This window comes from Phacochoerus africanus, chromosome 11, assembly GCF_016906955.1.
Source record: "Phacochoerus africanus isolate WHEZ1 chromosome 11, ROS_Pafr_v1, whole genome shotgun sequence".
In the NCBI taxonomy this organism is placed as follows: Eukaryota; Metazoa; Chordata; class Mammalia; order Artiodactyla; family Suidae; genus Phacochoerus; species Phacochoerus africanus.
In genome coordinates, this window is record NC_062554.1 from 133,952,077 (window position 1) to 133,978,529 (window position 26,453).

General features: G+C 54.4%; 1 protein-coding gene across 2 annotated transcripts in view; it reads left to right on the forward strand.

Annotated features, from left to right (window-relative positions):
* PLXNA2 (plexin A2) overlaps positions 1-26,453 on the forward strand; it is a 212,468-nt gene that overhangs the window by 91,749 nt on the left and 94,266 nt on the right. For both annotated transcript variants that reach the window (XM_047754178.1, XM_047754179.1), the window contains exon 4: positions 7,189-7,323. In XM_047754178.1, coding sequence (XP_047610134.1) covers positions 7,189-7,323 — 135 coding nt within the window. The remainder of the gene's footprint in view (positions 1-7,188; positions 7,324-26,453) is intronic.

Below are 26,453 nucleotides of genomic sequence, written 5' to 3' on the forward strand. Positions count from 1 at the left end.
GGGACGTTTCCAGGGTGTAGTTAACCTTGGGCGTCTGTCCATGTGCCTAATCTTCACCAGCCACATCCTGTCCCAGAGCTTGTTGAAGAAGGCTGCACCGCCTCCACCTGGACCCTAAAGGTTGGTTCTTAATCATTCCCAGTTCCAGGAGCCTAAGAGGATAGATTCTGACCCCGCCAGGGCATCCCCAGGCCTGGGCACCCCAGGGGCCGTGCTTTGAAAGGAGACTCCCAGAGTCCAACAATTGCTAGAGCTCTGGGGAAACAGAGATTCCCATTCGGCAGCAGAAGATGCTCCTGATTCTTGATGAATCCCTCCTGCCTGCTACCCTTCTCCGCTTCCCCCCTCCCCGACTCCCTGGGAATTATGGCTTTGCCACTGCGTGATTTGATTTCATCTGAGGCTGCTTAATGCTTCTGCCATCCCTCGCTGTGTTTATCTTGTTGTTTCCCAGAACAAGCAAGTGCTTCCTCTGCCCCTGGCGGCTTCATCTTGTTCCTGGAGCCTCCTGACCTGCCCAAGTCCTAAGTTGGAGCCGCCTTGAAAGGTGGGCTGGTCTGGGGCCAGAGCCCTGTACTCCAGAACCACCCATGCAATTCACCCTGTAAGCAACCGTCCCTTCCCGGCCTTGGAGCCTGAGCCCTCCCTGGCAGAGGGAGAACCAAGAGTTTGCGTTCCTGAGCCCCTGGGCCCTGATGTCACCCTCTCCTGAGCCGCAAAGGGGAAGCCGCTGGGACGGGAGCTCGGGGCCCTAGTGCAGTGCAGTTTGTCCTTAATCACAGCAATGTGTGAAAGGAGGCTGGGGGCCACTGCATCGGGATTGCTTGGCCGTCTACCCCAGCTGGTGAGGACAAAGAAGCCACGATTTAGAAGAGACCCCCACTCCAGCCCACCTCCGCAACCTAAACCCCAGCACTTCCCTTTCTCAGGGCACGTGCTCCAGAGATATTTCCCATGTCCCCGTGCTCAGCAGCCAGAGTTCTCAGACTGAGCCAAACACGCAGAAGTCTGGAGACAACTCAGGACCCCTCCCTCCATTCCAGATGAAAGCCCCCCTTGGCCTGGCCTGAAATCCAGGAGCCCCCGGCTCCCCTCTGCCAGCCCATCCCCCCAGCAACTGAATTTCTAGGGCGTTTTCCTAACATGCACAGAAATAGAAATAATTGTACATGGAAACGTCAATCTTCAGTGTCATAGCCCCTGTGATTGACCGACAGCTCACTGGGGACCAGTGCTGGAAGCATCTGCATGTGTGTGGGAGGGCATGTGTGTCTGCGTGTGCGCGTGCATGTGCATGCAAAGGTAGGGACCCCCGGAATTCTCAAAGTGTCACACATCTTATGACCCCCTTCCTGCCAGGGGACAGGAAGGGTCCTTGTCTCCCCTCTATCTCATCTTTCCTGGCTCAGTGCAACCCACAGGCCAGGCCTTCCAGGCTCCTGTGTCCCTTCCCAGTCACTGGAGCCTTTAGGGACAGGCTCCCAGCTATTCCCCAGGCAGCCTCGACCCACAGGACTGTGACTCTGCCTGGTGAGTTAACATTCACACAGCTCGGGGCCAGGAGGGCCAGAGGCACCCTGGAAGTTGTCGCTGCTGCTTGTGTGAGCGTGTGTGTGTGTGTGTGTGTGCATGCACGTGTAGTGTGTGTAGGATAGAGGGAGGAAGAATCCCAGAGACTGAATTTACCAAAGACTTCAATCTATAAATAATTCGGGTCATGAAGCGCTACAAAAATAAACTTCAGCATGAATCCTCCCCTCGCAGCACTAAAGGCACAGCTGCACATACGCTCGCTCATTAACTCACTGCCAAGTTCAGTCTGAGCAGCACCAGGCCTTCTCCACCTTGGCCGTCTTTAAAGGTCTCAGTGTGTACACACGTCCACGCACAACCCGCACACACATGCATGTGCACACACATGCATACACGCATGTACACGTGCGCACACACACACACACACACCCGCTCACATACCATGTAAACCCAGAGTCCTGAGGCGGAGATTAAATTAAATAATGAAGGCCTCCTTCCAAGGTGAATTTTAGGACCTAAAGTGTCAAGACCTCCTGAAACTGCTGTTGGTGCGCAGTGAGTACATGCCAAGAGCCTCACCTTCTGCACATGCTCAGGTCTGACAAGCCAGGTTTCCAAGAGACCCCGGCGTGGACATAACAATAACATAGCCTATTTATATCTGCGTTGCACCTCAAGCTCCCAAAGAGCCCACCTTCCCACCCTCCTTCTCAGTTTAGGCATCACCTCCACCAGGAAGCCCTCCCTCAGTCCCGGTGAGGCACTGCCCCGCTCTCCATGCCAGCCTCCCCGGGGCCCCCTGGCACACACCCAGGGGAGCCCAGACATGTGTGCGGACTGGCAGGACAGTCCATCTTCCCATTCCTGGGGCGTCCTAAGGGGGTCCTTTCTCACGGGGCCCCCAGCTCTGAGCACAGGCCTGGCCCACCGGAGGCATGGCCTGAATGAATATTGGACAATACTGGAATTCATAGCTACTAACTCATTTCATTCTCCCAGCATCCCGTTTGAGCTCTAAGGACAGAAGTTACCGCCCTTATTTGGCAGCCACAGAAACTATTACACAAACAAGTGAAGTGACTTGCCTGAAGTCACATAGCCAATTAATGAGAAAGCTGGGATTAGATCCCAGCCTGCAGACACAAAGCTGTACCACCCTCTGCGTGGCGATGGCTCTCAAACCAATCTCTTTCCTGCTGAGAGGCCCAAGAAGAAGATTCTCAATTCTGTTGTTCTTCAGCAGCTCTTGCAAAACAAACAAACAAACAAACAAAAACCCCAAAACCTACTATCACTACTACTACTGCTACTAATAACAACAGCAGCAACAGCAGCAGCAACAATAATAAAATGATATTAGAGGGGCACAGCCCAAGCAAAAGCTCCATGATTTAGGACGAACTAGAGAAGAAATTGAGTGTGGAGGGGCCTGCAGGTAAGCGCGTTAATTGGATATGCTGATTTGAGTTGGATATTCAAGAGGCTGTGGTTAATTTCTGTGCAGACTCTGCTATGATTTAAAGGGCAGCTACCGGTAGGGTTACCACGTCATTCTCATTCCAAAGAGGCCCCTCCCAGCTGGAGGCCCAGACGGTACCTCTCCCCTGGATCTCCCTCCCATCCTCCGGCCCCGCAGCCAGTCCTGATAAACGGCACTTTAGCCCTCCAGCATGGTCCTCGCAAATTCAGGTCGGAGTTTATTGTTGCCTCTAGGAAACAGGTGATTGTCTCGCCTTGGCCTTGGGGTCCGATACAGAAGGAGAAGTTAAGGAGGAAATCTGGACTCTCACCCACTCCTTAGACTCAGGGAACAGCTGCGTTTGCCCATTATTGTCCCTCGAGAGAGTCACGGGGTGGCCGAGAAATCAGGCTCTAGGTGGCAGTCCCAGTTCTGCCACCCTTTAGCTGTGTGATCTTGGGAGAGTTACCCTGAGCAGATTGCTTCCTCCTCTTACTCAGAGAGGAAAACTGAGGCTCAAGGACATGAGGTAATGGACCTAGACGTGCCCCGTTAGGCGGAAATCAACCCCAGACAGGAACGGAGAGCAGAAACCAGAGAAGCCACTTTGGTGTGTTGCTCAGCCGGAGCAGAGGGCATCCGGGAAAGGAGAGATCTCTGCCGCCCAGGTGGCCTCCCCTGCCTCTGCCCACCAGCGCTTCCCCCCTCATTCCCTTGGACCCCCGGCCCCGCCTCCTGGCCCCCTTCTTCGTCCTCTCCTGTCGGCTTCCTGGAGGGCTGCACCCGCTCCTCGCGGGGCGAGGGAGTGAATGGGGAGGCGCAGACTTCGTAACCAACACTGCTCTTCTGTCCTGGGATTCAGGCCCAGTGAAATGCGAGAGCTTAGCTCAGGCTCAGTACCAAGAACACGTTCTGTTCTGGTGCAGTTTCGGCTCTGACATTGGAAAGTTATGTCGGTTGGATTCTGGCTTCAACTGGTTTATGAAAAGAGTGGGATTGTAGATGGAAACAAAACAAAACAAAAAACCCATTTAGGCCTCTTATTCCGAAAAAAGGTAATGGCTGGGATGAGTCCTAACTGCCATGAGGAGAGGGTGTGTGAGGATAAATTGTCTTTGGTTGGGTTCAGCTCCAGCCTGGTCATGGGTACCACCTAGTCCTGAGGACCACAGGAGGAGGGCCAGACGTGGCCTTCCTCCTTCTGACGTCATGTCCCCACCTTGCCGAGGACCCAGGCAAGTGCCCAGATTCTTGGGGAAGAGGCTCCTTCCATGGCAGAGGGGTAGCTGGCCTCCCCAGGCAGCCCTGGGGTGGGAGGACAGTTCAGCAGCTCTGGGGCTGGGCCAGTGCCGGGGGGAGGCTTAAACATCCCTGGGGTGGAGCAGCTGTCACAGAAAAGGGCAGTGAGAGGCACTGGGACATTTCCCTTTCGGAGGAGGAAGCGGAGCCCGAGCTCCCCACTTTATAGAACAAAATACCGGGGTCCAGCCAACCAGAAGTCATGATTCCCACGTTTCCGCTCTTTCTCCTCCAATAGCCGGAGAACTTTTGTGACTGAAGGCTACTATGTTTCTAGAAGGATCTCATGGACAGGCTGGATCTAAGAGCGAAGGCTGCCCTGAAAGTGAAGGGTTCTTATTTAAATCGTGGGGCTCTTCCCAGCCTGAGACTCTTGTTTCTTCCTCTGCACGGATCCATCATGAGATTTGCTCCAGGGTGGAGGGTTGTGACCTTAGCCCCACACCATCATCGCTGGTCTTCCTCTGCCCTTTGAGAATGAATGAAATGGCCTCTGACCCCCCCCCCAGAAAGAGGGGCTTTAGTGACAGTTGTCCAGGCAATAGCTTGGAAGAGAAGGAAGCCCCTTGCTAGACAGAGAAAGGTCAAAAGAGGCGCTCAGGAGAAGAGGGGATCCGACCCACAGGGGAGCCACTGGGGTGGGAATGGCTGAGAGCGGAGCTGCTTTGGTTCCACTGAAGTCACCTCCTCATCTTCAAGCCTGGGACTTCCCGAGTCACCCACCAAAACAGATAAGGACAGCACGGTGACTGACTCTCGGCCCTGCTCTATCTAGTGTTCCCACGCCTGGGGTCTAGGCACAGGGCGTCCAGCAGGAATCCATCGTTTCTGCAACGGGGAACTCCAGGGTCCCTGTGCCCCACCCCGCAATGGGCCTGGAATCTGCTTCCCCTCCGCTCCAGTCCAGTCCAGCCAGCCCAACCCAACAGGCACAGACTGTGCCCTGGCTCAGGCCCCTCAAGCACGCACATTCTCAGGGGGGCAGAACACTTTGAACGGAAGCACTGGTCCTGCCCTTCCCACTCTGCAGGAAGTAATGCCCTTGGCCGCCCTCCCCCGCGGGTACAAACTGAAGAGGCATCCATTCCTCCATCCTTACGGGCTTCCTGTGGCATCAGGCACCACACTCAGCCCTTGTGATGAGTACGTCCCCGTCCTTGCTCTCAGGAGGTCTCGGCGAGGTGGGAGAAATGGGCAGAGAGAAGGAGACGGTTCGAAGTACCAGAGAGCAATCAAAGGGAGTAGGAGGGGAAGGCTTCCCCTTAAAATCATCCCGAGGAAATTGTCTTTTGACCTCCCCTTTGATTTAGCACCGAAGAGTCCTCGGGACGTTATCAGGTGGTCCGTAGTTCATGTCCTTTCAACAGCATTTCTCAGGCATCCCCTTTTATCCATCACCAGCTATGTTCCCAGCCCCATTCTTGTCCTCAGAGACAGGTCCTCCGAGAAACAGAAAAACATTCCTGCCTTCAGAATGTTGGCAGACTTAGGCACATGTGAGGCAATTAGAGAACCGTTTAAGTCGGCGCTCAATACACGTTAGCTGGTACATATACCATGCACGAGTCGATTGATTATATTCCGAGGACAAAATGTTGAATGGGAAAAAAGCCATCAGGGTGAGGAGCAATTAGTGTGGTGGAGAGGTTGTGGGGGGGCTTCATGGGTGAAGTGGGCTTGAGCTGGAGGGGGTTTGGATGGGCGGAGGACAAGAAACCAGCTGGGCTCGGCAGGATGGGTCTATAGTCAGCTGCTACGCTGGGAACAAGAACCCTAGCGGGGAGAGCAGCTTCCAACCATGGACCCCCCCTCCCCCCGCTGTCATTGTTTGATGACCCGAGGGCCTCTCTCCGCTAGACTCCGAATTCTCTGCAGCTCTCAGACTAGAGGAACGTTTCTCAAACCCCCAGACCAGCAGTGCCCACATCCACTGGGGATTTGTTAGAAATGAAAATTCTCGGGCCTCTTCCCCACTGGGTCAGAAACTCAGGGTGGGCCCAGCAGGGCATTTCCGAAGCTCTCCAGGTGGTTCTCAGGTGTGCCCGTTTGAAAACCCTTGGGTTACATCAGTGCTTTGAGACCCTAGCTGCTCCCTAGAGTCACCTGGGGAGCTTTGAAACGCAAAGAAGATGCTAAGGCGTCAAGAACAGAGATTCTGATGGATGCAGCTGTGTTGAAAACATAAGCAAACAAGCAGACAACCTCCCCAGGTGACTCTAGTTCACGTCCAGGCCTGAGACGCCCCAGACTAGGTGACCACCCCCGAGTCCTTTCTGACGTCCTACCCCGGGATGGGCTCTGGGAGACGGAGCCAGGTTGGCTGGCTCCCCAGCATCCCCTGGTGGATTTGCACACATCCAGGGGACCTTCTCGGAGACAGAAAGACCTTTCTGGGATCCTAAAATCTGGACTCTCTTGATGACCGGCTTTTGGATGGTTCGTGTGCTGCTCCCACCCTCCCGTCTTGCCTGCCCGAGGCAGGAACCCTGTGTGCAGAGGTTGCTTTCCTGCTCCAAACACAGATATGTGTGCACAGCACACAGTCTTGCACACACCCCCGTCACGCCACGCTGCACATATACGTAGACGTGCAAGAATACGTGTCTGCACAGGGGTATTCAGATCACACCTAAAGCCGTACAGGTACCCACAAACCCACCATCACCAAGTCCAGACTCAGCTCGCTCAGACCGCTTAAAAAAAGGAAGCCTCTTGGTGAAACTGGGCTGTTTGAAAGAAGCGGCATCTCTGTCTTCCTTGTCACCTGGCCTGGTTCAGGTAGCACTTGGGGCGGGGGCGGGGCTTGTCTTCCATCAACGACCTGCTCTAGGCTGAGACGGGTGACCCGCAGGGGCCGCTGAGCACAGAGGCTCAGGACGCCCTTGTTTCTTTTGCAGATTCGAGCCGACGGTCCCCCCCATGGCGGGGTCCAATACGAGGTGGTCTCCGTGCTCAAAGATGGGAGCCCCATTCTCCGGGACATGGCCTTCTCCATCGATCAGCGCTACCTGTACATCATGTCTGAGAGACAGGTAAGAGCTGGCACCCAGCCCTTCTTTCCAAAGGCCAGGGGGTGTGGGTAACCCACGTCCTTTGTTCAGAAGCTGTTCCATCGAACGAGAGAGACCTCTGGGCCTGCGGCTCAGGGGTCCTCGGAAGCCTTTGCGGGGAGTCAGAGAGAAGCAGTCGGGCCAGCCACTTCCCGGAGCCTCTCTCCAGGCCACAGCCCCTGTCTCGGCGTGTGATGAACAGCCCCGCAAGAACGGGCTGGACTGCACGGAGCAGCTTGGTGTGATTAGTAGGTAGATTTACTGCTCCCGGGCCTGCAGAGTCTGCTGCTCAAGGGAGCCAAAGAGGTGTAAATAATCCGGGCCTCCAGGCTGGGCTCAGTCCTCGGAGAGACAGACGCAAGAGAGGCCCCAGAAGGAGATAAAAATCTTGGCCTGAGCCTTAGATGGATGCAGGGTAGAGGCTGGCCAGCTCTGAGAAGCTGCGGCTCTGCCTGCAGAGATGGGGAGCCCTGGGACATGGGCTGCTCCCCTCGGCTGGCTGACAGCTCTTTGGACAGAACGTTATTGCCCCGAGTTATATATTTGCTCTGCATATGGAGGAGCAGAGAGAAGGCAGGTGCAAGGAAAGCCAAGGTGAGGGGGGAAGAGACGCGTGACCCGGGGATTCAGCCAACCTTAAAGGAGGCGCAGAAAGCCAAGGTCAAGGCCTTCCACTCATTCCGTCCGTGGGTTGACAGTGGGTCAGCAGGAGGGGTGGTCTTGGCGTTGACCTGAGCATGGTTAAGATAAAGGCCAAAAAGGGAGAAAAGGACAGTGACGCCGCCTCGGTACCAAGGACCTTGACCTGGGCTGAACAAGGACGCTGCCCTGGAGGACCAGCCGGCCAGCTTCCTCAAGGGGCCCCCTGCTCAGGGTCTTGCTCAGGATGGTCTGCGAAGATTCCAGGTGTCTACTGTCGGGTCACCCTGCCCAGAGTCCCCCGCCCCCCGCATCTTTGTCTGTGTGACCTCTGAATCGGGGACAAGGGACAAGTGGAGGGAGGAAGGAAGAGGTGAACACATGACAGGGAAGCAGGGCTGCAACTCTAACGTGAAAACTACTTCTTGAGACTAGAGGGCACGATCCTATGCTAATTGTATGCAAATTACATTCAGATCCTCGTGAACCCACCTGGTTTTTAACCGTCCTTCGTGTAGCCCTTGCGGTGGAGGCATAAACAGGTCCAGACGGGAATGTGGAACCTAAAAAAACACTGCTGGGCATGTATTTATTGGGAACGACGTCAACATGGAGAAACATCCACATGCCTATCATTCGGACACTACCCGTAACGTGCGCACCGTCTAACGAAGGGATGACTCCTGTACCCGCATGTCTATACCATCAGCATCTGTGTGTATAGATTCTCTGCCTTGTCCTCCTCTTCTTCTTTGTTTGTAAGACAGACGGTTATCTCTTAAACAAAAATGGTAGATGGGCACACCACACAGAGTCAAACAATCCAGAAAAGGAAATAAGTTCCCACACCCCACACCCCAAAATGTAACACCATGTTAGCATTTGATGAACATCTTTCCAGACGCTTCCGCAGGAAGAGAGGATACAGACAAGAGGATGGCTGGATAGATGGCCCCCTAGACAGGTGCATAAAAGGAAGTTCAGAAGGATCAAACAGACCCGCACTATACCCGCTATTTTCTAAAGACATTATGCATGGCTGGGAACCAGGCTGGGAACGCTGGATGAAAGCTCTTTCTTGGGTCCTGTGAACCCCAGGAAGTGGAAAAGCAGAAAGAGCATATAGAAGTGACCAGTGAGACCTCAGTGGAACTGAGAAGGTGCCAGGGCGCAGCTTCGGGCTGCATATCTGTTACCCAAATGAGATGCTTTCTGAAACTGAATTCAGAATGCGACCGAAGGCGAGGGCTGGAGGCCACTGAGAGGCCTTCAGGGAACACAGTGACCTCTTGGAACAGGATCTGGTGTCATCTCAGAGCGCACCAGGTCTGGCTAAAGGAAGTGTCCGCAGAGCTTGTTTCTCAGTCTCCGTGCCTTTGTTCTCATCTTCTGCCTCCGCTGCCCAGTTCTTGTCTCTTGGCACCAAACGGCAGAGCTCCGTCGTGGCCTGTCATGCTGAGCAGATCCAGGAAGGGTTAGGGTTTAGAGCCCCGGGCCGTCGGCCTCAGGTAAGATCTTCGTCAATGGCACCCCCTCTGCCAGGCGGAGCCGGGGTCACGGGCAGAGTCAGAGGGGCCGGGGGTGGAGCTCGGAGGCCTGTCACGCGCAGACTGTGTCGCAGGAGGTGGCCCGGTGATTCACCAGGGGCTGGTCCAGGGAGGAGGACCATCCGTCCGAGGCCCAGCAGCTGCAGGTGCAGAGTTTGCAGACCGCTCGGACCTCCTCCGAAAGGTGCCGTCGGAAGTGCGGCAAGGGGACAGGCGATGGCCATGGTGCCGGGTGACCTGGGCGCTGGTCCCGCTCGAGCTCTAACCCGACCTGGGAGCCCTCGCAGCCTCAGTCCCCTCCCGTCTAAAACTGACGAGTTGCGTCTGAGAGCAGGGTCGTCTCCCAGGTCCGAAGCCTCGTCTGGATCCCATCTCATCATCTCAGAGCGGGGTGGCCTTGCGCAAGTCAGGTCACACTGTGTCTCACAGGGGTCAGTGTGAGGCTCGGCCGACGCCGCACACGGGGGTTTCTTTGACCACCTCACGCCCCACAGATTCTCACATTGAGACTCTGCACGGCCCCTTCCAGCTCTCAGCCATCAGGACCCCATCAGGACTGTGAGTGGTAATTAGGAGGAAGCTAAGGGGCAGCGTGCTCCAGCCAGCAGGCCTCAGGCCCGGCCAAGGAGGCCTGTGTTCTGGTCGGGGTCCACTTTAACCAGCGGGGTGATCTAAACCCTTAACTTCTCAGGGCTCCGTCTTCCTCAGCTTGATGGAGATAATACGTCTACCTCTAGGGGCTCATTCAGACCCTTGAAAAGACTTCTCTCTGGAGTTCCTGTTGTGGCTCAGCAGTAACGAACCCGACTAGTATCCATGAGGATGTGGGTTCAATCCCTGGCCTCCCTCAGTGGGTTAAGGATCCAGCGTTGCTGTGCCTGTGGCTTAGGCCAGCATCTGCGGCTCCCATCGGACCCCTAGACTGGGAACTTCCATATGCCGCAGGTGTGTCCCCCCCCCAAAAAAAAAGATTTCTCTCTAAGATCTCAGGCTTCCTCTCCATCTCCAGAAGCACAGGCAACTGCCTTGAGGTGAAACCAAAGGAACAACTGGCTGAAGGAGAGTTTTATGAGGCCATTTGCTCTGGTATGAACTTCTTCCCTGAAGGGCAGACACTGCAGCGAGAGTAGACATTCCGGCTGGTTGTGGATACGCATAGTCCTGTTTAGAGGCGGTGATTTAAGACTTTGGAGTTCCCTAAGAGACTGAAGGCCTTAGAAGACCTTGTGGGAGCCAGGACTTCCATCACCCACTTTACCGCAAATCTCCGGGCAGCCTCGTCTCACCCCGACCTTCCCCCGGAGCCAGACTCCTCCCCCTGCTCCCCCCCCCCATTCATGGCACCTGTTGTATCCTTGGTGCCACAAGCGAGTTGAATCAAGTCTCCAGTCTCAAGCTCTGCCTAGAGAGGTGTTCATCTCCCCACAGAGCTAGACCCATCCAGTGTTACTCGTGTGTGTACCCTCTCTCTCCCTCCGTCTCTCTTTCTCTGTGTGTGTGTGTGTGTGTGTGTCTGTCTGTCTGTCTGTCTGTCTGTCTCTCTCTCTCTCTCCCTCTCTCTCAGTTAATTAAATGTAATTAAGAAGGGGAACCAGTGAGTGTGGGGTCCTTAGTACCACTGCCTAACGAGTCGATGCTAATGTACTGTTCATAGATCTAAGGCCGGCCCGTCCCAGGGGAGCGCTTGGGGACCGATTCCCCAGTCTGACTAATGGCCCAGGTGCTCCATGGAGAGGATGCCTGGTGCTTCCCTAGAAAGTCCGCCCTGGCTTCCTCCACCGCACCTCGACTGGCAGATGTCAAGGGAGGGAACACAGCCGCTACCCCATCCTCAGTGTCTAATGCAAGGCAGGCAGGGAGTCCAGCGGAAAATCGGGCTGTGAGCCAAGTGAAAAACCACAGATGAAAAGAAACGTGATGCCCCCCGTTTCCACCCCGCTCGTCAGGCTGGCCACTCCCAGAAAGGGAATCTAAGTCTGTGCTCGGGGTGGATGGGAAAAGAGTTTGGGGATGGAAGCAATTATTCTATTTTATACTTTAATTAGTTTGAATTAGCAGAGGGAATAGAGGCATAAAATGATCCAGCGAAGGGTGAAATGGAAAAAGGGCGTCACAGCGGAGAAGAGCTCCATGCAGGCTGGAAGGGGCCTTGGGAACAGCAGAAGGGCTGGCGAGGGGTGTGTGTGTGTGTGTGTGCGCGCCCGCGCACATGTATTTAGGGTGCTTGAGGGCACAGGATGCTTTGAGGCCAGGAGAGGTAATACAGCGCCGGGGTTAAGGGCTGGAGCGGGGGTCAGAGCAACCTCGACGCAGTCCGTCGCCGCGTCCTGGGCCTGTGGCCTTGGGAAAGTCATTTCCCTTCTCTACACCTCAGTTTCTTCATCTGCGTAATGGGCCCAATAAGAGTTACTGTTGCAGGGATGGGGGGACTATAGTAACTCATCTAGCCCAGTGTCCAGTCAGTGGCAATGACTATTAGCATTGTCATGATGTAGTAGTAGCAGGGCTTCTGGGACCCCAGAAAGGGCTGGAAGCATCCCCACAGTAAATCGTGGCTGAGACAAAAATCGCCATCTCGGGCAAATACCTCCAACCTGACATTCCTGCTGCCGCCTCCCAAGGGACACCTCAGACGCCTCGGGCCTGGCCGAGTGACAGCAGCAGGCTGAGTCGGCCATAATCTGCTATTTATTTTTAAAACCCAGGAATGTGCCCAGCAGACTAAACAGTCTTGCTCCCCTTGATACAGGCCAAGGCGGCCCTGGGCGCATGTGAGAGGCCCAGGAGGCCGGTATTCCAAGCATCCATGGAGAGGAAGGGGGGGACCCGCGCCCCGGTCACAGCCCCAAGTCTTTAGGCCCCTGTCCAAGTGCATGTGTGGACACACTGGGCCGGAGAGGGGCTCTCCTTGGGCTTTGCCGTTTCTGACCCCCCCCTCCCCCGGTAAGGCAACCAAGCCTCAAGCTCGTTGCAGAAGATGGGGCTGTTATTCTCTGAGTAGTGGGCACTCCGAGCCCAGTTCTGAAGGCCTGTAGGTGGGTCGGTCATCGGCCCATTTTCTTATTAGGTATTTGCTAGGTAACAAACCACTTCACAATTGTGGGGCATAAAACCACCACTTCTGTATGATCACAAGCTGTGTGTGTTTGTTCCGTTCTCCCAAGAGGGCTTTTCTCTTCTCTGCAACATCTGGAGCCCCCACTCGATGACATGAGGGGCTTGGGGTGACTAGAACGACGCAGGCTAGAATGATCCGGGGTACTTTCTCTCACAGGCCCGGGCAAGTGGGAACCGGAAGGCTGGGTTGGGCTGGGGCTGCGGATCAGGGTGCCTCAGACAAGGGCTCTCCCGTTGTCTTGAGCTTCCTCACAACATGGTGGCCTCCAGACGGCCCGACTTCCGGAGCACGAGAGCTCACAGGGTGCCGGGAGGGCGCGTTCCCGCAAATGAGATACAAGTGTCACTGCCTTTCCCACGCCGTATCCTGAGAACTCACAGAGTTCTCATTTCCACCTGCCTCTTCACTGCCGTACCCCCAGCCCCTCAGGCAGTTCTGATGCGTGCCAGGACCACGCTTTGAGAAACGAGGCTCAGGGAAGATAAATACAAGGTTTCCTGTCTCCCGGGTCTTGAACCACAGAGCATCAGAGCTGGTCAGGACTTCACAGATCACCCATCCTGAGCCCAGATGGGAAGCAGGCGGCCCCCAGGGCATGGAGCGGGCCCGCAGCCTTTATAGCTTGTGGATCACCCACCCCAAGCCCAGAGTCACCAGAACTGATTCCCCTGAACTCTCAGGGACGTGCTAGTCGCTTTAAAGCTTTGCTGTTGATGGACTGAAGGTTGTGAAGGCCCACATCAAATGTGGCTCTGAAATGCCAGGGGGAACCGTGAGGGAACCCGTCAGGAGTGGGATCATGCCACCTGGAAGTCGCCCGGACGATGGCATGTGATTTTTTCAAAAAGGCATCCTGGCAGTCCTACTGTGGCACTGCCGCATCAGCCCACTCCGAAGACGGCCCTCCTGGGTGACTCGCCTTCACATGCAGGGCACGGGACGTCACGCCCATGGGTGACAGGAAACGGACTTTCTAACCACCTCTGCCGTAAATCATTTCAGGGAGCTAGAGCAAGAAGAACTTTGCCCTGGAGTTATTAGAAATCAAAATTATCTGGAAAGATCACAAGGCCACCCTTCTCTGAACGTCTCAAGTGCAGGAGAGGCACCCCACCGCAGCTCCTTGCGCTGGTTTGAGACTCTGAGCTGGTCGGGAAGGGGGTGGAAAGCCAGAGCGGGCACCTCTAGCAGAGGCCACCCCAGCAGTGTCCACCGGCTTCTCCAGGGAATGGATTTTGGTGTCCTTGGTCTGGGGGAAGCCCTGTCAACTACAAAGCTGGACCGAAGGCCAAAACTAGGAAGCATTTTCAAAGGGCCTGTTGTGGTGTAAGCATGGTCCGTCTCTTACCTGGGGTCAGAGCCGCTGATCTGCCAAGCCCCTAGGCATCTCAAGACTTGGGGGAGAGGGAAGAGAAAAACAAATGCGGGGAGCCGTACGTCCAGATGTCCCCTGCTCATTTATTTTGACATCTCAGACTATTATTTTGATTGTGCACGTTTGTTTAGTCCGGGTGATAAGGCTTCCCAGGGCGCAGGCAGAGCGTGCCAAGGTGTATTTTTACAAGGCGGTCGGTCGAAGTCTCTGTAACAGGAGCCCTGCCTGCTGCCTGGACCCGGAGGCCTGGGCTGAGCCGGGGGAGCGGGGGGAGGGGGGGACCCGGGAGGCAGGAGCTGGAGCAGAGCCTGAGGGACTTTGGGGAGAATTACAGAGTTTGCAGATTAGGAAAGTGAGGATAAGCGAGTTTCTGCTGTACTTTTGTTTTCAAATGTGTCACTTTCAATCCAGGCCTTGGCTGCGCATGTGTTTCTGGTTAAGGATGCAGGACCCCAGTGCGGCCCAGGAGCTGCGCGCGCCTTTTCCGCGGGAGGGGCCGAATCCTGCCTCCCGAGGGAGGGGGCACGGGCACTGGCCATCACCCCAAGCCTGGCTTTTAATTTTTCTCTCTTTCCTGCTCCCGTTTCCAATGTCAGGGAACAAAGAGGCTGACACAGAGCTAGTTCCCTGGCTGTTGATACTCTCATTGGAGCATTTATTTTTATAAATATTTTCACATGAGGGAAAAAGGAAATGCAAACCCACCCTATTAATCAGACACTTGGCTTGTTGTATTTAAGAGAGAAAACTCCAGCCTCTTATTTTAAAATCCTTCAGCTTGGAAAGAAATGACTGAACACAATGCCCAGGCCGGGAGAAGCAGTGCCAAAAACCCTCATTTCTCTAAATGGGCAGGGGGGCTGGAGACGCTTCTAATCCTTGGCAAAGGATGCGGTTTCTCTGTCTAGGTAGGATTGCTGAATGCTGACACTCTGACTGCCCAGAATGATGAAGAGATGGGAAATCATTGTACCTCAGTAGCAGAAAGACCCTCCCCCTCGTCTTAAAGATGAGAAAAAAACGATGCCCAGAGAGGGGAGTCACTTCCTAGATCATTCTCTGAATTAACCAGAAAAGCCAGAATTAATCCTCATTAATCTGGTCCAGCCTCATATTCTTTTCCCAACTTGACAACGCTTCACTCAGCCCTGGCAAGATAGAAAGCTGGGTGTGTTAAAAGACTCTCCATTAAAAAAAAAAAAAAATTTAAAAAAACCCTGAGGGAGTTCCCATCATGGCTCAGTGGTTAACGAATCCGACTAGGAACCATGAGGTTGTGGGTTCGATCCCTGGCCTTGCTCAGTGGGTTAAGGATCCGGGGTTGCCGTGAGCTGTGGTGCAGATTGCAGATGTGGCTCAGACCCCATGTTGCTGTGGCTCTAGCTTAGAATGGCAGCTACAGCTCCAATTGGATCCCTGGCCTGGGAACCTCCATATGCCGTGGGTGCGGCCCTAGAAAAGACAATAAATAAATAAATAAAATTAAAAAAACCTGAGCCCGAGGGAGTCCCTGAAGATGTTCCCTGAAGATTAAAATAGGGAATGATTTGCATATCATTCGCATGCATAGACTCATTCATTCAACAAACCACCAAGTGTCTGCCGTGTATGATGCATAGAGCTGTCCACTGACAAGTGATTTGCATATGCAGATATGGACAGGGCCCTCTTTCTAAGTAGTATCCCAGTAAAGATGTTATAAATAGCACTGCCCTGAAGATAGATACCTCCTTTCTGCTCTTTAGTGCAACAGCAGCACTTAGTCTGTTTTGTGTCTAGATAAATAAAATACAATCCCTGCCCTCAGGGAGACCACATTCTGGTGGGGAAAGAAAGATGCATAGACAAATTACAGCATAAAGTGGGCAGTGTTATAGCAGAGCCATGCAGTGTGCTTAGTGATCGAATAACTCACGCCAGCCAGCAGAAGCCCTGTCCTTGTCCCTCCATCCTTGGGGCCTCAGAGGACTCACTCTCTCCCTGACGCAGCAATCCAGAGCTGGTTGAGCTTCCGAGGTTATCTAGTGAGAAGCAGTCCTTCCTTTTATAGATACGGGCAGGAGTCCTGAGGGGCCAGGAACTCCTGAGACCTTGAGACCAGCGTTTCGACCAAACCAGAGTGTGAAGAAGTAAGACAGTGATGGATGATGGGGCACTTCCTGGTCACCAGGAAGAGCGTGGGCTCTAGAGGCTGCCTGCCTGCCTGCCTGCCTGCCTCAGGTCCAGTCCCGTTTCCACCACTTACTGCTGTGTGACCTTACGCAAGTCGCTTCGCCTCTCCGGGCTTCAGTGTCCGCATCTCTAAAATGGGGATAATTAGGGCATCTGCTTGAGGATTAAATGAAGTGAATTAATACACTAAAAGCATTCTGAAAAGTACTTGGCACATATGACCTGCTTAATAAAGCTCAGTAGTAGTAATTATATTTTTATGGTCGTGGCCCCATGCAAAATTGCCGGGTGGAGCCCTGCAGCTCATGCTCCACATATAGCCACACCTAAAAAAGAAACTGAACCACCCGCCTCGCCTCTCAGCTCTCCTGATGTAAGATGTGTGGAAAGGGAACATATAAGTGGTGTTTTTCTTATTTTACTTTGCAAGCTTGACCTCAATGAATACGACAGTCTCCTGAGATAAGCAGCATTGTCCCGGCCTTTTTTTTTTACAGAGAAGAACATTGAAGTTCAGTTTGGCTAAGCCACCTGCCCTGGGGCCACCACACTGGCCAGCAGCAGAGCTAGGATTCCCCCCTTGCACTTGTGAAGCCCAAGCCTTGTGACGAGTCTTCCCGAGACAGCGCCCCCTGGTGCCGTGCGGCTGCAAAAGGCCTGCCCTCCTGCTTTCACCCACAGCCCTGGAGGCTCCAGACCAGCTCTGGCTCACAGCTCCGCACTTCACACCCCTAAGAACACGGAGCCGTGCACTTTTTGTTTAAAAAACCAATAAAGGAAAGTGAGTCCTGCCCAGGCCTGACATGGCCAATCACAGGAGGTGTCTCTGGTGGTCAGAGCGGAGCGAGAGAGGGCGCCCGCCCCAGGAAACTAGTGTTTTTCCTGTGCATCAGGCCAGGCCTTTTGCAAGCAGATCTCAGCTCCTTACGGCGACCGCGCCAGACAGGTATTATCACCCCTGTGACCCAAGGGGAAGTCCAGAGCAGCAAGGTTTCGCAGCCAGAGCAAGGCCGTTCGCAGATTCCTTGGAGTGGATACAGGGCTGAGGCGTATGTCCCTGTTCTTGCAAAAGCCCCTGCCCCCTCTACCCCCGTCCTCCCCGCAGCCCTAGGAGGCGCGGTCAAGGCGCCCAGGGGTGATGTCAGGACTCCCCCGCGCGCTCTGCCGCCACCCGCAGCCGTCGGGCAGAGGGACACCTTTGCAAGGAGGGCAGGTGCAGGACACCTGGAGGCACGGCCCGAAGCCCCAGTTCAGCCTCTTAGGTGCAACTCCAAGTGTGAGCCAGTCAGACGGGTCTCGGCTCTCTCGCTGGCCCCGCCCAGGGGATCCTGGGCCCTAGAATGCCTTCTGTGCTGCCGTCTTGAGTCTGATCCAGCCACGTGCGGGGCTGCAGAGTGATGCCCCAAAACCCTGCAGCCTGCTCCTCAGCGCCTTGCAGAGCGCTCCCTCCCGCTCCCGCTTCTGTAACTGAATGAGTTTTATTTAGACCGTAACATTTAGTGCCACTTTGGATTTCCAATTAGGCTTCAATCAGATGCCGAGAGTCTGATTCGTTTTGTTGTTTTGATCGCCACAAAGACGGCAGCGTCGGAGGAGCGGTCGAGAAAAGTTATTTCCATCCACTGACAACTAGGACAGCTGCTGCGGTGTGAAGATGCAGCTTCGGAGGTGCCAAGAGGGGCCGCGGGCCTCGGGAAGGGGGCGGGGGCGAGGGGAGTCAGGGAACCCTTGGAAAGAAGCCTGGCTTAGGGCTCTGAGGGGCCCGGCTCCTACGTCCGTGGTCTCCCCAGAGGGGGTGGGGAGGTGGGTGTGGGGCCTCAGGCAACTTGAGGTTCCTTCTCCCCCCCGGGGGTAATCCGGAGCTGGCACGGGGGCTCCTTTTACCCAGGAGAGGCTCCTTGGGCACGGGGTTGCCGTGACTTGGGAAGCTGATCACGAGTGGATTTTTCCAGAGTAGGGCCTCTGAGCGCCTCAGCCAGAGCCACTGCCATGCTGAGTTCCAGAAATACTGGGGTCGGAGAGAGGGTTTCTCACTGCCTGGGAGTTCGGACCAGCAGCTTACCCAGGCTGCCTGTCAGACAATTTTCTCTCTGGGGCTGGCCCAAGGGCCAAAATTTAGAATCCAACTTTGAACTGCTGGGGAGCTGGGGGTGGCGGTGGGGGGAGCGGAGCGATGACAGTGGGGCGATAGCAGCGTGATGGGCGTGGCTAAGTTAGGATCCTGCCTTCGGCTAATCATCAAGGAGTCTCAGGAGTACCTCTGAGTTAAGGCCACCTGGAGCCTCATGTTCCCATCAATAAAATGTGCAGGATGCTCCCTGTGCCTGGGCATTTGGGGCATTCTTTGCAGCCTGGACACAGGCAGCGGCTATGTGCACAGCCCTTGGAGGTCGACCTGGGTCTGGGAGTGTGTGCTTGTGAGAACAGGGGTGTGGGGGATGAGTGAGGCAAACAGGTGTCCCTTTGTGTCCCAGCGGTGTGGAAGGGTAGCCACACCAATGCGGACAACAGGGCAGGGCTGTGCTCAGGGGGCGGGGAGGGGCCGTGCTCCTTCTCTTCCAGGCCTGCTGTTTTCGGAGCCCCACTTGGCTGCATTTTTCCAGGTGGCCCTTTGATCTTTCTGTAGCCTGCCCAGCTCAGGGACCCAGCATCTCAGCTGCAGCCTCTACTTCATCGTCTGCATGCCGCAGTGAAATTTTCGGAGCCTTCACCACTCTGCCTGGAGTAACTTACTCTCCATCCCGAATATGTCTCCTCCCCCGCCCCCCCAACAGGTTGGGGTTTGAAATTTGCACCAAGGAGAACCAGCTGTGTCCTCAGCTGGTGGGGGGGGGCGCTTAGCAAAGACTCTGGGTTCAGTCTCTGTCCCTCATGTGATGTTTAATGATGAGAAGAGGGAGCTGGGCAGAAGTGAGAGTCCGGCTGGAAAGGGGAAGATGGCCAGAGCTGAGAACCAGGTCGTAGTTAACCCCCAGCCACCGAGGAAGGAATTCATCACTTTGAAGGCTCTGTGGTGCGCAGAGCTCGCCCTCGCCAAATCACCTGCACAGATACAGGACAGGTGCCCGACTTCCAGTAGGGCATGCAGAGCGCGGGGAAGGAGAGAGGCTTGCTGCTGGACAGAGCTGTGAGTCAGGGCGGGCTTCCTGGAGGGGGTGACGTGCTCTAGGTGGGTCATGAAAGAATGCATGGGAGCAAGAGCAAAGGAGCATTTCTTGAGTGACGGAAAACATGAAGGCACAAAAGAGCGGAGCATCTTCAGGGACCCTTCCCACAATTTGCTGTCTGGGAGCCAGAGGCGGGGCTTAGAAGCATCAGGCCTCACAGCAGACCCACAGCATGCCGGCGGGCAGTCCTCAGGTCCACCCACCTGCCCTCACCAAGGTGAAAAGAGCCTCGGCCCAGAGAGACGGTGCCAGAGCCCCCCCACCCCCAGCCCGGCTGCTGCACCGCTGAACTTGGGAGGAAGCCCGCCTGTGCCCAGCTCTTGGTGCTCCTCCTCCATCAGCAGGCCCCCTGGTAGCAAAGTCAAGACAAAGATGCCTGCACTGGACAGAGCCCAGCGTCAGGCCCTTTGTGATCGGGCCAGCCCACTGCCACTCAGGACAGCCACGGCGCAGCAGGGGAAACCTCTGCCCAGCTAGGTTCGTGAGAAAGGGAGTGAGCATGCCGCTCCTTCCATGCCCATGTCAGCTGCCTTCCCGGCTGGCAGACACCTTGGCGATCCGGGCTACTGCTGTCTCCAAAGCGTGGTTAGAGCGTTTGGCCCCTACTTGGTGCTCAGTAAGCACTTGCTGAAGGTTTGGAAGAGAGGGGAGAGAAGAGAGACAGACCAGGGTAGGAGACGGGCGGCTCCGTGGGGTCGTGTAGAGAGCCCCCCACTCTGAGGGCAGGTGCATGCATGCTCGGCTCCAGCTCTGCCCTTTTCCAGTAAAGCCCAGCTTATCCTCACTGAGCCTCAGTTTCCTCTTCTGAAAAGTAGGGAGAACAGTAACACCTGCCTGGCGGGGTTGCTGGGAAGATTGAATGATGAATCCCTGCAAAGGGTCTGCGACAGAGGAAGAGCCAGACCCTGGAAGGGGCACCAGCCAAGCCCGTTCCTTCCCTCCGGTTCACCCGACCTTCCTGCTCCATGGCCACTGAGCCCCCTCCCCAACGAACGTGTTGCTCATTTTCCATCCTTAAGTCTTCTGCCAGTTGCATCTATTTCTAGCCTCTGTCTTATGAGACAAGAATAAGAAAGGGAAACAGGTAACTGCAGAGGCTCATTTGCCGATTGTCAGCTCCTGCCGTCAGTAGCGCTCTGTCTGCTTCTCCCTGGGCGCCTGGAAAAATCATTGTGACCTTTTATTTACTGGCTGATGTGGTCGACTCTTGGCTTCAGGTCTACCCTCCAGCCTACCCTCAGCCTCCTGATCCCTCCATCAGCCCCGCCCTGGCTTCCCGCCTTCCCCCCGCATCCCAGGCTGGAAGGGCAGGCTCTCTGAGCCCCTCTGCCTTCATGTTCAGATTCTTAAAAACCTTTGGCCTGGAGAGGAAGAAGAACCAGAATTACTGTGCTTTCCTGCTCCGTGCTCCCACAGGGAGGAATTCTGCTCCTGATCCTCTCCCGCAGGCTGCCTCCTCCTTCCCGACTTCCCTGGGGAGCTAAACGGAGATTCCGGCTGGCAGGGGACTTGCCCCAGAATTTTCAGTAAGTCAGCAGCACAGCCTAGAACCACATTCTAGAGCCCCCAGTTCCTCATCCCAGACGTTGCTCTTTGAGCTTTACAGGTATCCCCTCTTTTTCATCCATTTCCCCCCAACTCTGCCACTCCCTGCACCAGCTCCTGGCCTGGCTGGTCTTTGTCCTTCCTCCTTGAGGCCAGCTACGCATCCACCTGTGGCCCCTCTGAGCCCATTGGGCTGAGGGGTGCAGCCCTGGGCATGTGGAGGTAGCAGCTGGCGTGGTGACAACTAGAGAGGTGACAAGGAGACAGAAATGACTGACAAGTGGGTGCTGACGAGAAGATAAACTATAGAGGCCCCAGGAGGCTAGGAAGGAGCCAGGCAGACCCAAATTCCAGTGTCTGGATGGGCTACATGAGTTCACTGTGTGTATACAGCACGCCTCTGTGTGTGTGTGTGCGTGTGTGTGCGCGCACACACGCTTGCATGCACATATGTGTATAACATACAAACTGGCTTCTGTAGAAAGTGAGCCGGGGTAGAGGTCGCTCCTCGGGCCATCTGCCTTGGATTCCGCAAAGCCTCCAGTGCCCGTGGCAGAATCGGCCAGCCTCTCAGCTCCCTTGAATCGGGGGAGAGGAATTTTAAAAGCCTCTTGTGCAAGTCAGCTCCGTGCTTTCTGAGCTCTCTTCTTGGCCCTCGCTGTCAGCATCAATTTTCTGCAGGGAGTGATTTAACCTTCATTTATTCATTAATTCTTTTTTCCCCTTAACTTCATTAGGTAAGATTTATAAAGGTGCTGAATTGGAAAGGTCACCTGTCCGTGGGCCTGGGACACAGTGTGCCTGCATCGCTTCTCCTGAGCTTCCTTCCAGGATTGCTCTGGCGGCGGGGAGGGGAGTGGCAGGGGAGAGAGTGAAAGCAGAAACTGCGGCTCCCCAGGAGGGCCAGGCAGCCAGGCAGGTCGAAGCCTCTGCACCTGCTTGCTGTTGGGGGTGGCGGTGGTGAGCACCATGGGGGAAGGGGGGGCTCCAGGATAAGCCCCTCAGGAATCCTGGCTCCATCTCTTGCTATATTGACCTTCACCACATTATCTAATCTTTTTAGACCTTCGGCTTCCTCTCCGCTAATTTGTCTGTAATGACAGACTTGACTTTATCAGGTGTTACAGGGGTTAAAGGCCGAGAGGTTTGTGCAGTGCTGAATGCAGCAAATGGTCAAGAAACAGTAGCTTTTTAAAAAGGTCTTGGGAGTTCCCATCGTGGCTCAGTGGGTTAAGAACCCAGTATAGTGTCCTTGAGGATGCGATTTTGATCACATCTCTCAGTGGGTTAAAGATCCAGTGTAGCCGTGGCTATGGGGTAGGCTGGCAGCGGTGGCACTGATTCGACCCCTAGCCTGGGAACTTCCACATGCCACCGGTACAGCCATAAAAAAAGAAAGAAAGGAAGAAAATAGTAAAAAGATCTTGAATTATCCTGGTACAGCCATAAGAAAAGAAAGAAAGGAAGAAAATAGTAAAAAGATCTTGAATTATCCTGGACGAGCCTGGCAGTGCTCAGCAGTCGTCAGCTTCCTGACCACTGGAGACTGGCACGCAAGAAGTCTGGATTTCTCCAAGAAAGGAAGCCTCCGTAGTCTATGATGGAGCCCATCTCCAGAACCACAGGAAAAACCTCAGCTCAGGGAGAAGCCAGGAGGAACCAAACTACGGCTTGGTGTTAACCTTGCTTGCTGAGCCCCAGCAGATGTCTGCAGGAAGTCGGGCTAAGCTGGCATCCTGCTGTGGGCTGGCCACATGCAAGGTCTGAGGCCCACCCAGCAATCGCCCACCGTCATGGGCCTTTCCCAAGTCTCGGAGGCCTGCTGGGCTCGGCCTCCCGCCATCTCAGCTCAAGGAGCTGTTTCTTTCATTAACAGCGTCCCCAGAAGGAAGGGAAGCAATGCAGACTAAGGAACCGTGCGGCTGTTTTGAACCCGCAAGAAAACCAGAGTGTCTGCTTCCTGCCCCCTTGATCCTCTCGCCTTCACCAGAACCAAGAGCATTCCGGTTCCCCTGCTCGGAATGCAGTCAGCTCTCCGGGCTTCTCTACTCTAACTTTATGGAAAAACCTCCCATCTGGAGAGTACCTGTCTATTTGGTGTCTCTTGCATTAGGCTCTAAGCTACCAGGGGACCCAATGGAGGTCAGAGGTACCCCATCGCCCGCCACCCCCCCACCCAGGGCCAGTGGGACCGCCAGAACTCAATCAGTGCGGGAGAAAATAATTTTAATAGGAAGCACGGAGGGAAGCAGCAGGCAAACCTGTTCTGTGTGCCAAGCTGAGAATATTGGGTTTGAAAACGATCGCCGAGGATTACAACAATTCATTTTATTTTATCTCATATTCCTACAGTTGGGGCCTCTGGTATCCACCATGCAAATTTAGGCCCGAGTGCAAATTGGAGCATGCCCAGATTAGGGAAGAAAATTCTAGTTCCCTCAATTTTTTTCAGATTCTTATTTCCCTCACCTGGGATCACATACTGGGTTGCCACGGATGGGCTCGGGAATAAATTCCAGGAGAGGAAGGAACCCTAGGGTGGAGTAGTTGTGACCAGCGCCTCCTCTAGGCTGGACGGAAGGCACCGAATGCTGGGCCCCAGACGGCAGGTCTCGGAGGAGCCGGGGGCTTCTGGGAAACAACTACGGGGAGACCTTAACCATGAATCTGGCCCCAGAGGGCTCCTTACTCCAGGCCAGCCACCTGCTAGGTATGATTTTAGTTCGTAGCGTCCCCTCGCTCCCAGATTTCATGAGAGTCTTTGTTAGTAAACAGTGCCTGGCCTTTGTGGGGAGGCGACATTGGATCATTGCATTTCATGAACTAGGGCTCTGCACTACAGGCCCCTTGGTAGAGGTACTGTTTTCAGATAAATGTAGTTCTAAACTTGAATTTGGTTCTGCGACTCTCTCAGTAGCCTTGTAGGTCACCAGAGATGCTGGTCATCGAAGAGCCCAGCTAGGAAGTGACCAGTAATCCCACGTGAATGTCACAGCTACTCCTTATCATCTGAGTTGTTCCCTGGCTCTGGCCGTTACCCAGGCCACCCTGTCTGGCAACTCGGGACCCTGGAGTTTGTCCTCTCTCTTGGCCTGCTGGTGGACAATTTCCTGTCCCTGTAACTCCAGCTAAATCGAGGCTAGAATGTCCAAGAAAGAAAGAAGGCCTCAGATAACGCTCTTTGGTCGGGCTTGCCTGCTGAGTCTGGTTCTACTGTGCACGAAGTTCAATTTCTTTACCTGTGGCCCTAGACTAACATCTAGTGGCCGCAGCCTAATGGTGGAAGGCAGCAGGACAGAGATTGGACCTGCATGCACCACGCATGCAGTCCTTACAGAGTTTTTGTCTCTGGGCTCACCTGGGTGGCATAGGTACCCTGGGTCTCTAAGGATACCCCCCCCCCCCCCGCAGGAACACGTCTCGCTTCAGTTATAGAACAAAGGCAACGGATGTTTTGTGCGTCCAATGAACAGCCTCGTCCTTTTCAATCCAAATGCTAAGCCCTTCCCTCGTCAGGGATGCCTCTGGCCCAGAGATGTCGCTTTCCTGCATCCTGAGGCTACAGGATAACATATACAATTACTTGAAACATAAACAGTGACAGATAACCATTAGAGGAGAGTCATTCTTTTGCATTGTAAAAGCGGAGTTGGGAATTGTCACTGTTAAGAGGTAAGAGAGACACATATGGGCAGAATACCAAGAGGCTCTCATTTGTCTCTTAACATTAAATCTGAATCACAAAGCCACAGACAAGAGGCTCTTACATTCGGAGTCTGTTTTGTTTTCCTTTCTTTTAAGGAGCCAATGGAGGGTGCAAAAAACACACTCAAAACATGTATCTGGAGTTCCCGTCGTGGCACAGTGGTTAAGGAATCCGACTAAGAACCATGCGCTTGCGGGTTTGATCCCTGCCCTTGCTCAGTGGGTTGACGATCCGGCGTTGCCGTGAGCTGTGGTGTAGGTCGCAGACGCGGCTCGGATCCTGCGTCGCTGTGGCTCTGGTGCAGGCCAGCAGCTACAGCTCCCTCCAATTCGACCCCTAGCCTGGGAACCTCCATATGCCGCGGGAGCGGCCCAAGAAATGGCAAAAAGACAAAAAACAAACAAACAAACAAACAAAACAAAAAACATGTATCTTTCTACCGCACTCTGGTCTCCCAGTGGCAAAAAACAGACTCCGACTGCCTGATCTCAAGTCTGTGACGTGGTGACTACCCTTGATTCGGTGAGATTTCCTGGGGAGAACAATTGGACAATTTCCATGATGACACTTGTTCATGCTCGAGTATGAAGCTCTGCTCCTCCACCTTCTTGGCTCTGAGTTAAGAAATTTAGGTGGTTACTCGTACCTGCTAAACACAGACAGTCCTGGAAAACACAGTACAGAGCAGAAGGCAGCAGCAAAAGACCACGCGTTGTTTGCTTCAATTAAATGAAATGTCAGGAGTTTCCATTGTGGCTCAGCGGTAACAAACCCAACTAGTATCCATGAGGATGCGGGTTCCATCACTGGCCTTGCTCAGTGGGTTAAGGATCTGGCATTGCCGTGAGCTGTGGGGTAGGTCACAGATACGGCTCGGATTGCATGTTGCTGTGGCTGTGGCGTAGGCCAGCAGCTGCAGCTCTGATTCCACCCCCAGCCTGGGAATCTCCATATGCGACGCATTCAGCCCTAAAAATCTTGCATAAACAAATACATACAGGGGCGGTTCAGGGGCGGGTGGAATGGAGAGTGGCTGCTGATGGACATGGTGCTTCTTTTGGAGGGCAAGGAAAATGCCCTAAAATTGATTGTGGTTGTGGTGGCACAACTCTGAATATACCGAAAACCATTGACTTGTATACTTTCTGGGGATGCGTTTTATGGCGTGCGAAGTCCATCTCAATAAAGCTATTACTAAAAAATCATAGGAAGGCTGGGCGCTAAGCCCTCGTTCCCCGGGTCCCCTCCACTCACGAAGGCATGAGCGCCCCACCGTCGAGGGTGCTGGTGGGTAGCGTCGGGGCTCCGCTGTCTGTCCTTCTCCCCATCTCTTCCTTCCCTTCTCCCTGCTCTTCTTCTGCCTTTGTCTCCTGCTCTTGCTTTTTCCCTCTGCTTCCTTCGCTTGCCACTGATCCCACCAGCCCGTGGTCTTTCCTTGACCCTCAGGAAGCTCAAAGGGGAGGGAACGAGAGAACAGTGAAAGTTAATCGCAACTGTAATGAGGAGTAATTTGTATTATTATAAATTAGTATCGCTGTCCAGGACTTCATCTGCACGACGTCCGCATGCAGGGGACAATTATCCACATTTTATGGCTAAAGAAACTGAGACTCAAGCAAGCAGAGGGACATGCCCCCGTTTGTCAGGGGCAAAACCAGAATGCAAACCCGGGTCTGTCTGGCCTCGAAGCCTATTCTCCGAAGCATGAAAAGACCTTAAATATGAGGCTGGGCTTGGTTATTTATTGATGGATTATAATAGAAGTCATTTGATGGGGTTCAAAACTGCAGTCGCTAAGATCTCATCTGTTGGTCTGATATTTACGGCCGTTTATGGGTGATAT